Genomic DNA, 16,387 nt, shown 5'->3' on the forward strand with positions numbered 1-16,387 from the left:
GGGAAAGCACAATGCACTCTAACAAATAGAAACATTTGGGAAAACACAATGTGCTCTCTAACAAACAGAAACACTTGGGAAAACACAATGGGCTCTCTGACCAATAGAAACACGTGGAGAAACACAATTGACTCTCTAACTGATGGAAACACTTTGGAACACAATGGGTTCTTTAACAAGAAAAAATTGGGAAAAGACAATTAATTTTGATTTCCTGTATTGTGGATTGCAATAGAACATTGAATGTTCAGAAAAGCACAGTTCTTGATCAGAGTAAACTTACAGGTGTTCTGGCATCAAACCACAGCTTTTTTTTCTTTCATTTTTTCATAATTCCCTAAAGACCTTTTAAAGCAATGAAGAGAGTTCAAAGAATCATCAGTTCTTACCTAAAACTGCTAGTCTACTTTATTTAGAAAGGTTCTGGTGTTTCCAGCATCTAATAGATTTGCTATTTCCTGAAGATTAGTGTTGAGTTGTGTACGGATTGAAGAAATACAACAATTTTTAACTTCAGTATAACAAACAATCAAATGTAAGCTCTATCAACAGCTATATCAAAAATAGTCTCACATTCCTTGGAAGTATTGGAACATGTGCATTAATTAGTCACATTGTAGGGTCCTTATTACACTTCTGTGTTTTTGTTATTGTTATATATAATATATATAGAAGCATAGTCTCTTTGTTCAATTCAAAATTTGACTAATTAGATTCTAGGTCATCAGACACTAGTAGACAAGTATAGTAGTCATTAAAACTTTGTAAACTTTGTTCAATATTTTTTTTTTGAGAATTGAGCATATTATACAATACACATGTTTATAAACGAAGTCACAATAACTAATAATGTTTTCTACATTCTCTTCTACTCCAACACATCGAAACATTGTTTATAATAAAGGAAATCTTTGTAATTTTGGTAATGGAAGACAATACTAAATAAAAAATAATGCCTTAAGAAACAATTATATCACAGTATATCAATAAAATGCATTAAAGACTCAAAAATTCATGTTGCACAAAATGTTTCTTTAACAAGGAAGAATGGTCTATAATTAACATTTCAATTAATGAAAATAGAGAAAAATGGGAAAGAGTATTTCAACAACTCCCTAATGACATGAACACACCTTCAATGGGTATAGAAACTTTAGAAATAAAATATCAACACAGAAATATGTCCTTTCTGTTCCTTTCAAATATATATTTTTTTGAAATTAGTGTATATAAGGAATATATTATCTGACTTTACTGCTAATTTTTGAGAAAAATTAGAAAAAAATGGTTTTCTTATTATGGCTAATAACGAAAAAGAGTCTGTGAAAATAAGTTGGAAAACTTTAAATAATTATACATATCATTTCTACTTAAAATTCTGAACTACATTAGTTCCTCATTAAAAAATTCTGCAGTTTGATTATTAATAATTCCAGACTAAAAATACATAGTTTTCTTTCAAAGTAAGAAAAAATCATGACCATATTACACCTAATAAGGAAATTTCCTGTATAAACTGAAACATCACCACATTACATTCTTTCAAATGGATTTCAATGTTTGCATAAAAATAAAGTAAATAAATCTAAAATACAGCACAAATATATATAGAACTTGTAAAATGTTACATTACAATGATAAAATAACAGGGACGGAATGTGTTTATAATATCACAATAATCTACAAAGGTTTAAAAGCATTTTGGCAAAATATTTTGACTAAAATTAATATTGACTTTATAATATTATCTTTTTATCAACAAACATATACTCTTTAAATGATAGTTCACTATTTAGAAATAGCCATTTCAATGTAATTCTACCACTTCAATAAGTTAATTAATAGCTTATATTGTAGTGACATGTTATTTCTTTATCATTCTAAAAATATTGCAATATGTCAGACAATTTCTAACTTTCAGTTAAAACAACATGACAAAAATTGGTCATATTAAAACATATACTGATGCAAAAAGTATTAGTGCAAAAAGATAATTCTTTATTACTATTACCTCCTGGAAAGTGTATGGTCTTTAATCCATATTAGTTCTTCTAATTGAAACTTGTTTACTGAATGACATAACAACAAAAACACAACAAACAAACAAAAATCCCTGAAGTATATTTTTTACAATGAGATATTAAGTAAAAACAAAAATTCACAGGCAGTCATGATATGTTTCAATTTAAATTTTGGAGCACAATAGACCCATATAATATGCTTTAATTGGTCAGTATGTTTTTTCAGGTTTCCCTCTCCTATGAAGTGTTAACATATCTTAACTCTTCCATTAAAATTTTTGATAAAAATATTAACAAATACAAGTGTTCAACAACTGTATAGTGTTAAAACTTTTAGTTTTTTGTCTCTGATGGAATATTTATAAACTGTGAAAACAGCAAGTGTTCTTCATGAACAAAAGTCAGCACTTAATTTTTCCAGAGGGAGCAGTATCTGAGAACCAGAATATGTTCTTTAATAAATAAGCCAACATAAATATAATATGCAAGTCTCATATTTTAGAAAACCAGTTATCTCCCCTTCCTTTTGCTGATTTCGGTTTAAAGATTGGGTCTATAGCTGTTTGTACTATACATCTGGCCAAATCTGGTAGTAATTTTCTGAAATAAAAATTATACTCTGCACTTTTTTAATTAAATCTGCTAATTTTTTGTTTGTAAGTAATGAAAATACAAGTGCCATTCTTTTTCTTGAAAGAAGTTGGTCCAGTAAGACCCCTTTTTGGCCCCAAAATAAAGCAGTTTTACAAAATTGACAAAATATAAACATTTAGTTATTTACTGGAAAGTAGAATGCTTCTGTTACATAAATATGACCTGTTTTTGACAATACAATGAACATATATCGGGTACAAGCATAATTAAGTCATGCTAAATTACTGAAATCTTCACAATTTTAGCATTTAAGTTAAATTTTAGACGGTTTCCGTCATACCAATATACGACCAAAAAATTTTCAATTTCTGCGGTCGTATAAAAAACATCTGAAAAGTGACATTTTTGACATATTTGATAGATTTTTCATATTTAAGATTGAATCAAAGCGTTTTTAATGACTAAATCAGTTAAAATCTTTCACATAAACCAATTGAATCAACTTAAATAGACACTTAAATGTTTAAAAAGTGTCCAAAATCTTTCATCAGATGAACCTGATTGATTTTCCTAGTATTTAGGGGAAGGAGCCGAGGGCCCATGCATTCGGGACTAAAAGTTTGTGAAATGTTGGATTTTGGGAAAGTATATTAGTTAATTTATACTGATCACAATTGCACACAGAACCAGCCGTGTGCAACTTGGAAGTGGCATGTCCCCAAGAAAATTTTGAAAAATACAAAATTACTGAAATTTGAGGCCAAAATTGTAAGTGCTAGATCTTAATAAGTTTGTGTGTCTGCAAAGTCTTCAATGTGGCATTTGCTGTATATATATATATGAATATCAATTATTCAGGTCACTGCATTCACATGCATTTTCAATTAGAATACCGGTACATATTCAAAATGTATCATAAACTTACTGTGCACAAGCTGGTGCTCCATTTATTTCAATCAAATGAACCTGAAGTTGACTATCCAATAAAAAGTCAAAGCCAAACAGCTGGAAACTGCCATAACCCAACATGTTTGTGCTAATTCTCTGAAAGAAAAAAGGATTAACAAATATAGACGAACCTTTACACAAAGAGCACATACCTTTTAAACTAGATTTTATGAAATTAGGTATACAATGAAACCAAACAACAGAAAAAAAACAGATAAAGACATCTAGAGGTAATTATATTCTACTCAATAATAGACAGATGTCTATAAAACATGTCAAGCTCTTAACCACCTAAAGTCTCGAAAAGGGTGAACAAAAATTATACTTATAACACAAAATTCCCCAAAATGACAAAACATGCATAAAGATATGACAAAAGACAAAAAAAATAAATAAGTGAAATGTATTATATTCCAAATCAACTTACATCTTTTATCATCAGCAACACCTTCTTTATTATTTCTTTGATTTGTGGAATAATAGTGTTGTCCATTGTCAAACGTGTCTTTTTCTTTAGGTAACTGTAACAAAAATTGTCTATCTATATAGTATCTATAGTTACGAATACAGAATAAAAAATTGCAAAATTGTTTCTGTCTATTGCAGGAAAATGGATGGAGGGCTGCATGCGTTTGATATTTTTCTTTGGGTTATGAAGTTGAAGCAAATACTATTCTGTTATAAGTGACATAAAAAAAAAACTATGGGAGATGGGGAATAAAAACAGTGTAATAGCCCATTGTATTTACCTGTTAAATTCATCGAAAAAGAGTTCATTTCCAGTTTCATATTCACCAAAGTTTGCTGATAATTCTTTCTGTAGGCAATGATTTGTTAGATGACTTGTGACATCATTGTAATTCTCTGGTTTATAACTCTCTGATGCTGTACGAAGAACTCCTTCTCTGAAGAAATACACATTGTAATTGCTATCCAGCAATACCCAACATCTAAAATCATACAAATAGTATTGTAAATTTAGTTTGTTTTGCAGTGTTGCTTTCATTGCAAAAAAATGAAATAAGATATATGCAAAAAAAAAGTAATACTCATATTTTAAATGTCTACATCATTATTTGTAGCAATGTCAATATTTTGAGTTAAAGCTGGTAGAAGTTTCTATAAATTTAATATTATTTGTCCCACTAGTAGTACACTACACTGTGAAATTTTTTAAGATACACTGTATTACAGCAGGTGCAATTTTTTAATTTGAATTTATTGTGTAAAAGAAACGCACTTTGAAATAACTGTGTTCTTGGCCCTTATAAGTACATGTACAAACAATGTAAAAGAGCTGTGTAATTTAGGTAAATTTATATTTAGATCTTTTAAGCTTAAAACTGAAATGTTAAAATAATGTTTATGTCTTACTACAATACCATCTGCTATTCTGTCACATAGTTTGTGTTTTTGTATGTATTGTATATATTATTGATGTTGATGTATTTCAAATGTGTACCTATAGTTTATATAGAATTTGGTAATAAAATATATACAAGCATCCCCTACCATGATAAGATTGAACATATAGACAAGATATCATATGTACAAATGATATATATATACATGCCAATCCACCAATACTGAATTCAGGTGAATTTATAAATATCATAATTATTTCATACTCAAAATTTAAGCATACATATTAGAAAATAAATAAACTGTATATACTCGTATAATGTGGAAATTAATTATTTTAAACATTGCTAATTCAATGATGCATGGAGGATAATATGAACCATTGATATCTCCGTACTCAAGTGTATTATATAATTACCGATAATGTGTGTAAAATAGTGTACATAGATGTGGTGGTGGAATATTGACTACTCAAATGAGGTTGTCCCGAAGTGGACGGGGAAAGATTTCCTGGTAAGGTAAGATGGTAAAAAAAATAAATACATCAATCGTGGAGTGAGTAATTAATATAAAATTTTAATACATGTATATATATATATCCTTTTTTAATCATAAGAATCATTTCTCATTTTGCAAATATATATTTTGGAACTCTTCTAGGTTCGTGATATAAACTTATTTATTATTAAAAAGACTTGATTGAAAATTAAAAACTTATAACATATTTTTTTAATTTCAAAGAAATAAAAATAAACATATAATGAAAATGTAAAATGTATTGATTTTTTTCAAATTAACATAAAAACGTTTGTAATGTTTAATTAATCTGTATGAAATTTTTATGTACACAATGTAAGATTGTTTTCAATTATTGGTTGATTAGAAATGAAGCCACAAGAATAAAGTAATCAATTTTTTAATGTAATCACTCACAATACTGATTGCAGATAAATAAGGCCTTTGATGATAAAGTTTATGAAACCCTACAACTCCTAAACCCAAGCTCTACAGAAAAATGAGTAAATTAAAAAACTATATATATCTATCAATTTTTTTAATAGCATAATATTTCATAAAAACTTGAAATTTTGCAAAATAAAATGGAGGCAGCATACTTAATCTGTGCAAAACAGCTGAAAACTTTACTGTTACAACATGACAAAGCTGTGACACAAGTTTTTCTTTTTGGTAAGTTTACATTTCACTTTTGGAAATATCACTAATTTATAATTACCATTACATTTTAGTTTATAATTATTTTAGTACAAGATATTTTTCATCGTGTTATCTTTTTTTACACGTCCTTATATTGTTTGGAAAGATACAAAAAATGTAATTTTTCAAACTGCTTGATGAATGTCAAGAATTTTTTATATATCTAATTTGGTGCTTAATTCTTTAATTTTATCATAATTATTTAGCTATTATCTTATTTTATTTATTCTGAAAAATGTGAACAGATAAAGAATAACCATATAAAATTAATCAAAATAATGTTGGAAAATTATTTTCAAAGTCATGCAATACATTTGTTTTTTCATTTCTTTTAAAAATCTTAAAAATCCTTTTATCAATAATGAAATGGCCTTGCAATTTAATGTCATTTCAAAGCTCAAGCAAATTTTTTTGTAAATAAGTCATTACATTATGCCAATAAAAGCAAATATGTGGAGGCAATTAAACCAGACATACAGAAACATCCAACAAATAAAAAATTCAAATACATTGTGTATGATACATAATAAAACAAATAAAATAAATAAATTTAAATTCAATTTAATCTTTAAAATAATAATAAAAAGAAAAACCTTATAAATACTTTGTTTTAATTCAGCTTTTAATTGGCTTGAATTCTTTTGCTTTAATAAATTTGACAAACAAATAAATGTACCTTATATTTTATACAAGTTGAAGAAACCCATTTAACTAATTTACTGCTAATTCTTATTACAGATATGAAGATATTGGCTCTAGAGAAGAAGATTTTCACATCAATCTTAACAGGTAATGACAGTATGAAGACAAGTCATGAAAGAAGAAAGTCAATTATTCTTGGTATCAGGGTCATGTTTGACAGATACAAGCAAAACAAATGGGAAAAGATTCAAGAGTTATCTGCCCATATCCTTCAGATAATGCAACAAGATGATGTTGATGACCAAACAGAACCATGGCTGACAACAGCTGCACAAGAGAGTGATAATACAGTTACCATTAAAACAGATATGTTTTGTTCACATTACCGATCTTTTTAGAATATTGTCAGAGATGTGTCTGATATTTTAGTGCTGTATGAGAAAAGATTGTGCTTTGACCCTTTTAAATTATAACAATAAAAAATTAAATCTGAATGATGTTTTGTTTGTTTTAATTATATTATATATAACTACATTAATATTTCAGTTATACATGTATATTATCAAACACTTTATAATAAATGTGATTATTAATGTCTATAGTCTAAATACAGTCAAACCTGTATATAATAGATATATAGGGAAAGAGAAATATCCGTCATTTATGAGCAGGTGCCCTTTATACACAGGAGATGTGTTGTACATGTACTTGCATATGAGTTAATTATCCATCACAATTGATATGACAAAAATAAAAGCTATAATAGGTCACTGTACAGCCTTAAAAAATGAACAAAACCCATTCTGTACAGTCAGCTATAAAACTGAGGTGTCAATATGAAAAATGTAAAACAGTCGCAACAAGAATATTCATAACATATAACTGATTGTTTAGTGTAAGGTACACTTGTTTTAATTTGTACAAAAGTGTCTTGTTTATTTTTCTTTGGAGAACAGGAGAGATATCCTATCGTCAATACTTTAAACTCAGAAATAAATGCATTCAATAATTTCTGAATTCACAGTATACTGTTCACTGAGTGATGTATTCACCATCTCGCACCAGCGTTAAAACGCATTTATCTTTCACTAAAAGCTTATATACGATTATCTTTCACTAAAAGCATAAATATGTTTATCTTTCACTAAAAGCATAAATACATTTATATTTCACTAACAGCATGACAGTAACTTGAATGTTAGAAATGTACTGCCATACATGTACATGAAGAAGCATAATTCAAGAGAACAATGTTAATGTTACCTAATATCAAACTTTCTGTCTCCATCCAGCAGAAATGGATTTAATATGTATTTCTGGACTATAAAGCCTTGTGCCTGAGTATCTATAAATGCAATTAGTTCATCAACATCTTGTGAGATTTTGATACCTTCACCTAAAACAAATATAACCCAATTTAGTTTACACTCAATTCACTTTGTAAAGAATATGTCAATGAACTATAGTTTCTTACTTAACAAGAAATTGCATATGTTGTCTTGGTTTACATACCCATCCTTACTTTTAATAATGTAGGTGTCTGAGTGATTGAAAAACATTCACAAGCCAATATATCCACAGAGAACCAGAACAGAATGTAAAAGTAATGCCTTTGCTCTATGGGTGGTCAGAATATGGAATACACTACCTGATATGATAGTGACATCACCAACCACAAATACATTTAAGAATAGACTAGACAAATCCTGGATGAACCAAACAATGGTGTATGAAGAATATAAAGCAACAATCACTGGAAGTGGAGCAGATTTAGATAAAAAGACTGATGAAAAGGAACTTTTGTTTCTGTATCAGTAAAAGAACCTAAGTTAACCTATGTATTACTGTCAAGCTGCAGACCAGATATGAAATATTTCATTTTAGTAGTACATGTATATGAAAAATGAGACATAAATATTCACCTTAATTATTCCACATATTGAAAAATCAAGGAATCAGGATCAGGAAGAAGGTGTGACTGATTTGAAACACTTCTACATTAAAAGTCATCACAGAAAACCTACAGACCAAATATGAAGATGTTTTGTTCAGTAGTACATTTGTGCCTGAAAAGGTGTGCAGAAACTAAATATTCATTGCCTGAAAAGAGTGATGTGCAGGCAGACACAGGGGTTGCAATAAAGTCCCTATTCCTAGAATGGAGGTATAAAAATTAACTATAATATGAAAACATTAAATAACACCAAATGATTGATTTTTCATGGATAATCAAAAACAATATTTCCTATTAACATTTGAGAACACATTGATATAAAAGCAAATTGGATGTTTTTTTTATCTATTTCTTTCATATTTCTTTAAATAGTTTTACCTTTTGCTCCTGCAGCAGATTTAGCTATCCAAACAATTCTTTTCTTTTCTTGTTGTACCAATGCTGCATCAGTCTCTACTAGTTCCTGTCTATCATCAGGTCTGGCTACCTTTCTCATAGCTGCTACAGAAGCCTCACCCATCTGTTTAGCATTCTCGGATATTTTCTTTGGACATATGATAAATGACATTGGTAGCCATTTTGGAAACATACCTGGTCGCCTTTTCAGTTCTTCTTTAAATACCCTTAAATGGTGAAAAAAATCTTACTAATGTTTTCTCCATTTGTAAACTACTGGAGTTGATATTTAATGAATGCATGAGTATTAAACAAAGAAAGGTACAATATCAACTGACAAATTTTTTTCAGGTTAATGTAAAAGTTGCTTCAATTAAATCTGAATAATTTAGATTTTATAAAAGAATGACATTATGTTTTCCATTTTGGCATTGTTTTTAATGTTTATATTTTAAACAGCAAGCTATAAAGGGCCCCAAAAATGACTTGTGTAAAACCATTCAAACTGGAAAAACAACGATCGAATCTATATAAAAAAAGAAAAACGATAAACACTTATGAACCACAACAACAAATGACGACAACAACTGAACATCAGCTTCCTATGTTTATTGTAATTGGTAACTTTCTATCTAATTTTATGATTTCAAATAAATGTTTTAAGAATCTAAGAGTGAAAAAGTAGATTGGGCATTGCGGGGTAATATCAATCAGAAACAAATTAACTAAAATAAACTTCTAAAAATTTTAAAATAAATCTTAAAATTAAAAAAAATATATATTTTAACCCCGCCACATAATGCATGTATGTGCCTGTCCCAAGAGCCTGTAATTCAGTGGTTGTCTTTTGTTTATGTGTTACATATTTGTTTTTCGTTCATTTTTTAAAAATAAATAAGGCCGTTAGTTTTCTCGTTTGAATTGTTTTCAATTGTCATTTCAGGGTCTTTTGTAACTGACTATGCGGTATTGGCTTTGCTCATTGTTCAAGATGTACAGTGACCTATAGTTGTTAATTTCTGTGTCATTTTGGTCTCTTGTGGAGAGTTGTCTCATTGGCAATCATACCACATCTTCTTTTTTATATTCAAGGTTTATCAATCATACTTTTGTCACCGTTACTCTTTTAACAGATTAGCCCAGAAAAACTACAGATTATAATCTTTTTCTAATGTATTGGAACTATCAGACATTCATTTACTGTAGATTCATTTATTTTCATTGGATCCAACTTAATATGGTAAAGGAGAAAGAAAGATTGCGTTTTTGTGGATATTTGAATTCATGGCTAAGTCTTCATACATATTTAAATTTGACTTAAATTAAATCCACGAATAATATTGACTTTACAGTTATTCATATGCAATGGGCCATGAAAGAAACCTGTTTTCCATTTCAATGTTTTTTTAGTTTAGATTTTCTATCAAATGGGAGATAACTCTAATGAAAAAAATAGTTCTTAAAAATTGATATATTGAAAAGTGTAGTTTAAACATTTATTTGAAGACCAATTTCATAAATACATTTCTACTATGATGCTTAAAAGATTTTATGACAAATGTTAAGTTAAGCATAAAAATGAAGAAAATGATTTGTTGATGAGATAATAAATTGGGGATGGAAATGGGGAAATATTGTCAAAGAGACATCAAACTGATACCAGCAGAAGGCCACCAAATGGTCTTCAAACCAGCGAGAAAATCTCTCACCTAGAGGTGGACCTTAGAATGATGTTACAAAATGTAAAGAAGTTTTCCTCACCTGATCATTGCAGTTTTTCTACATATCATATCTGATCCTCTGTAATAATTCACCAACTGAAAAAGTCCAGGTTCATGACCTAAATATATGAAAATTCAGTTTTACTTTCAAACTTTTAAACTATTCCACTAGTTACTTCGTTTTTGTTTCTCACAAATCATTTTTCAAGTAATTATTTTGTATCTTTTCTTTCACACTTTTCACAAGGTAACCAATGACTGTATGCAAACATTGAAAACAGTCACCATTTAAATTTTGATAACAGAAAATTGACAAATGATTAACTGCATAAAAATGAAAGACAGCTATATAAGATAGTTGCCATGAATTAATACAATATAACCCTTCCATCAGAAATCAATTGGGTATACATGAAATGCAATATCAACAATTTTTACAAATTGAATACTTTTAAAAAGAATTGATTATTATTTTTGTTAATTCATTAGGGTGTAAAAGGGTTGACCAAAGCTTCATTCTAAAAATGTGTGCCAGTCAACGCTTTTACAACCCTATGAAATTACAAAAAGAAGCATTCAATACTTATAATTACATTTTTTAGATAGGATCATGAAAACACGATTTCAATCAAGGGTTTCTTTAATTTTTTCTGTGCACTTTATTGTGGGACCTCGTGCCATCATGAATGTTACGTTTCATTGTGTAATGAATGTCAATTTCAGAAGGTCTAGAGATTATACCAACCTAATCTACCAAATGGCAATTTATTTCTTTCCCCAAACATCAGATTAAATGATGCTGAATTAGCTGGCATTTTCCTCCAATCCTCATCACAATTCTCAACCAGAAACTTAGAGACAGCTTTGTAGACACTGCTTTTAATATCACGATTCACAAACCCATACATTCTGAAAATATAATAAGAAGTTGACATACATGTAGTTGAATACTCTTTTTGTCTTCAATACATCATGAAATAACACTAAATGGAAGAGTTGCTATAACAAAGAAGTTGTTGTGAAATGCCAAATTTCTAAAGTGAAAGGGGCATAACTACAAAAACTGGAACAACCTACCCACATGCACATCTGGAGATCAGGATCTTGTTATGTTTTAAACTTGTATGAAGCTGAAGCAAATAACAAAATTTAACAAAAGTAGAGAAAAATGAATAAATATATACTAACCTGATAGAACTGTTCTATCCCTTTTCTAAAACTGAACCATTCATTATGAAGTTTTCATTTTTCAACTATAGATGAAGTAAACACGTAAACAATGCTGTAATAAGTCATCTATAGATCCTATAATGAATTAAAAATTAACATAATGCATATGTCATTACTAAAATGCACATTAACTATTCTAATCATTCAAAACATAATATTTAATTTTGAATTGTTGATGTCATCTTTAATTTTGAAAAATTAAATGCTAATCTGAACCAAAATCATGTACATGTATCTGACTAAAAGTTACAAATTCATCAATACTTTTATACTTGTAAAGGGTCTAACATAGATGGAGATTTTTTAAATGTTAATTGCTATTTGTACAAATTTATACTTATTTTTAATGCTTATTACTAATCACTGTATATCAACCTCCCTCACAATCCCAAGATTCAAATGTATAAAAGTATTTGTGACTGTCACAATCATTAAAATAAGTTTCAGCTTCAAGGCCAAATAAATCTGGTGTTTTGAGAGACTATTTTTTTGCAGTGACGCCTTTGTGCTTCAAAGCAAAAGTTAAGATATAATAATAATAATAATAATAATAATAATAAATTCTTTATTTAAAGAGGGTAAACACAGTTAGTTACAATCACTAATCTTCCCTGAGGCCCTCATATACATGTATGCAATACAAGTAAAAACAAAATGGTAATAATAAAAGAAAAAAGCAATCATACAACATATAAACACAATTGTATAGACATAATAGTTCAGTGTACATGTACCATGATTAAAAGATATAAAACAGTTAAATATCGCATGTAGTAAATAGATCTAGTATATACAAATCATTAAAATCATACATTCTAAGAGTAATACAATGTAGTTGCAATCATTTCAGACTGAATATTGGGACTGTCTCAAGTATTGTTTTATAATTTGTTTAAAAGAATAAGTGTTTTGCACTTTACGCATTTCATAAGGTAGTCCGTTCCATAAAACTGATCCAGAATAAGCAAAAGATTTTTTAAACAGTTCAGTTTTTGGCTTTGGAACTATCAAATTACCTTGAGTAACACCCCTTAAAGCATAAGGATTATTTACAGATATAAGATGAAACTTTTGAATTAGGTACTGTGGTGCTTCTTTCCGCATACATTTAAATAGCAATAAATATTTATGGTATTTGATTCTGTTTTCTACTGTCATCCAACCAAGTTTTTTAAATAAGGGGGCTGATGGGGATAATGGGTCTGCATCAAGAATTAATCTTGCTGCTCTTTTTTGAAGTTTTAATATTCTTACTATCCCTTCATTTTACATTCTCCCCAAATAATACAGCAGTAATCGATGAGAGGCAGAATATACCCATTATAATATGCTTTCCTGGCATTAATATCTAAAAATTTCTTTAATTTAGAAAGAAGGTATATTCTTGATGAAATGCTAGCACAAATTTGATCAATTTGGTTTTTCCAGCTAAGTGTGCTGTCAATTTTAACACCTAATAATTTCTCACATGATGAATTTTGTAGTGTTTCTGAATTTATTACTAAATTTGGTTGAAAAGATTGGGTTGATAACTTCTGACTTGTTCCAGTAACCAAACATTTAGTTTTTTTGGTATTGATGAACATATTATTCATTTTGCACCATTCTTCAACTTTGCATAAATCTTCTTGAACATCATCATGTAAATTTTCTATACTTTTCCCTGATTTATGAAGAGTAGTATCATCAGCATACAAGTCTGTTTTACAATTTTTAATGCACAGGGGAAGGTCATTTATAAATAAGACAAATAATAGAGGACCTAGTATAGATCCTTGGGGGACACCAAATTTCACATCTTTTTTATCAGAATTAACATTGCAAATGTTTACTTGCTGTGTTCTATTACTTAGGTATGACCTGAAAAAACCTACTGCAGACTCACTGAATCCATAAATAGCAAGCTTTAAGCAAAGAATGTCATGATCTACAAGATCAAATGCCTTTTTAAAGTCTAACAGTATTGCTAAGTTAATATTACCATCATTCATTTCTTTCAGCCATTTGTCAATGATATCAATAAGTGCAGTTTGACAAGAATGATGTGGCCTAAAACCTGATTGTGTAGGATGTAAAAGTTTAAATTTAGACAAGTACTTATACATGTTATTTGAGACATGCCTTTCTAATACTTTTGATAAAGATGGAAGAACAGAAATTGGCCTGTAATTTGTTGCTAAAACCTTATCACCATCTTTGTAAACTGGTGTTACCTTAGCATTTTTCAGTAATGAGGGGTAGATACCAGTATCTATCATTCTGTTGAATATATATGTGAGAGGAGAGGCAATACATGGAGCACTTATTTTAAGGATTTGCGGTCCAATATTATCAGTTCCTGATGATTTATTTACATCAAGTTTAATTAACTCATCAAATAGCTCATTTATCTTTATTGGTGGTATGGTAAATTTCTCATGTTTTTGTTGTTTTAATTGATTTTTAATAAATTTGCTTAGATTATTGAAATCTGCCTTGTCAATAGATGTAATGTCCCTTTGCTCTCTTAGTTCTTCAGCACAGGAAGTAAAAAAGGTATTAAAAGTATCTGCTATAGATTTTTTATCATTTGTTGTTGTATTGTTCTCATCTGTAGCTAACTCATGTGGGGATTTTTTAAACTTTGGATTCAAGCTATGAAGGCATTTCCATAAAGATTTTGAGTCCTTAGAGTCTTTTACCATGTTTTTATAATAGTTCTTTTTTGAATTCTCTATTATTTGTTTAGTTTTATTTCTCCAAAATCTATATTCACTCCACAATCCAAGTGCATTGTATTTATCCCTCATGTTCCTAGCATATATAATTTCACTATTATACCAATCAGGTTGCCTATCCTTTTTAACTCTCTTTTCAACAACAGGAGCATGTTTATCTAAAACTTTGTTCAACATATCATAAAATAATTGGAGACAAACAGAAGGGTTGTCTTCAAATTCAATTTTATAAAAAGGTGTACTTTGTAGGTCTAAAAGAAATTCATTTTGATCAAATTTTTTGAAATTCCTGTATGTTATTGTACTGTGTGAATTCTTTTTGTCTTTATTAACTTCTTTCCTTGTTAAACAAATAGGATAATGGTCACTAATTGCTAATTTACAGACATGTGATTCCTGTACCTTATCTAGATTACTGACATAGATATGATCAATCAATGTACTGGTATCCTTTGTGACCCTTGTAGCATCTACAATCAATTGTTGAAGATTAAATGCTTCTAAAACATTCAACCATTTTTGAGGAGGTTTGCTTGGTGCTTTAAAATTCATATTAAAATCCCCCAATAATATAATATCTGAATTAATGGTCACTGCCATTCCTAGTTCTTTTTCAAAATCATCAATCCAATCTATTGTTGACTTTGGAGGTCTGTACACAAAACATAGTAAAAATGATTTTTTATAATCTGGTTTTACCTCAAACCACATTGTTTCAATACCTCCTATTTCAATGTTGTTTTGTCTTGAAAATTTTATTTTTTCAGAAAAATAAACAATTAAACCACCCCCACCCTGGGAAGTTCTGTCTTTTCTTTCAGATAAGGCTTGATATAGCCTTTAAAAGTCAAAATTATTTTGACTAATGTTGTCTATGTTTTCATATTAGGTCAAAAGCTCTTTAAAGCTTGTGGTGTATAAATAAAAAAAAAACTATCTTATCTTTTTTATCTGGTATATGAAGAACACATACCAGTCGACTGGCATATTTCTTTCAAAAAAAATCTATGATATGATGGCCTCAGTACATTTAAACATGTTGAGACCAAATCCTCTATATGTAATACCTGTATAGAGTGACTATCTTCCTACAGAGGGATAAAATTGTATTTCTAGATAAATTTTATGTTAAATCTAGTAAAATATAGAAATCTGTTTATTGCAAAAAAATGTAGGCCATAACTGAGTGGCATTTACACAATTATCACAGGTTTCGATAATGATGAACAAAAGATTGAATGCTAAGTCATTTTAGCACTAAAAGTGTAGCCAAAGATACCAGTGGGATATTCAACTGTTCAAAATCTGAAGTAGAAAATAATTTGACAACACCATGTCCAAAAAGGAAAAAGACTAACAGACATCCAATAGTTCATAAAACAAAAAAAATGATTTGATTTGATATTTACATTTAATCGGTTTGGTAACTGAAGTAAACAAACCATTGACCTCTTCACCTAGTCACTTAAAGGGTTAACTGAAAGTTTATTCCTACTTTCATTTTCAATTAGTTCTTTTGTAATAGAGACTCGATAAGTATATTCTTTTAATCTTTATCGCAGCAACGTTTTGTCAAGGCAATTTATA

The 16,387-nt window shown here is 28.9% G+C and overlaps 1 protein-coding gene across 1 annotated transcript; it reads right to left on the reverse strand.

The window, feature by feature from the left end:
• Positions 1-769: 769 nt before the first annotated feature.
• On the reverse strand, positions 770-16,323 carry LOC139516909 (tubulin--tyrosine ligase-like). Its single transcript, XM_071307337.1, has 10 exons — positions 16,210-16,323; positions 12,042-12,158; positions 11,599-11,762; positions 10,894-10,972; positions 9,115-9,359; positions 8,046-8,178; positions 4,313-4,513; positions 3,991-4,084; positions 3,541-3,659; positions 770-2,621 (listed from the first exon to the last, which is right to left on the reverse strand). The coding sequence occupies exons 3-10, from the start codon at positions 11,759-11,761 to the stop codon at positions 2,513-2,515; spliced, it is 1,143 nt and encodes a 380-aa protein (XP_071163438.1). The 5' UTR covers position 11,762; positions 12,042-12,158; positions 16,210-16,323; the 3' UTR covers positions 770-2,512.
• Positions 16,324-16,387: the final 64 nt, after the last annotated feature.

Source organism: Mytilus edulis, chromosome 3 (assembly GCF_963676685.1).
Source record: "Mytilus edulis chromosome 3, xbMytEdul2.2, whole genome shotgun sequence".
Lineage (NCBI taxonomy): Eukaryota > Metazoa > Mollusca > Bivalvia > Mytilida > Mytilidae > Mytilus > Mytilus edulis.

What these genes read in the sequence shown, in the direction of transcription:
- LOC139516909 (XM_071307337.1), bottom strand. Translation starts at nt 11,761, where the DNA reads ATGTATGGGTTTGTGAATCGTGATATTAAAAGCAGTGTCTACAAAGCT. An exon ending in TGTTGCTGATGATAAAAGAT is followed by an intron (nt 3,660 to 3,990) that starts GTAAGTTGATTT and finishes TTTTTCTTTCAG; the next exon opens with AGAATTAGCACAAACATGTT. An exon ending in GGAGCACCAGCTTGTGCACA is followed by an intron (nt 2,622 to 3,540) that starts GTAAGTTTATGA and finishes TTTTTATTTCAG; the next exon opens with AAAATTACTACCAGATTTGG.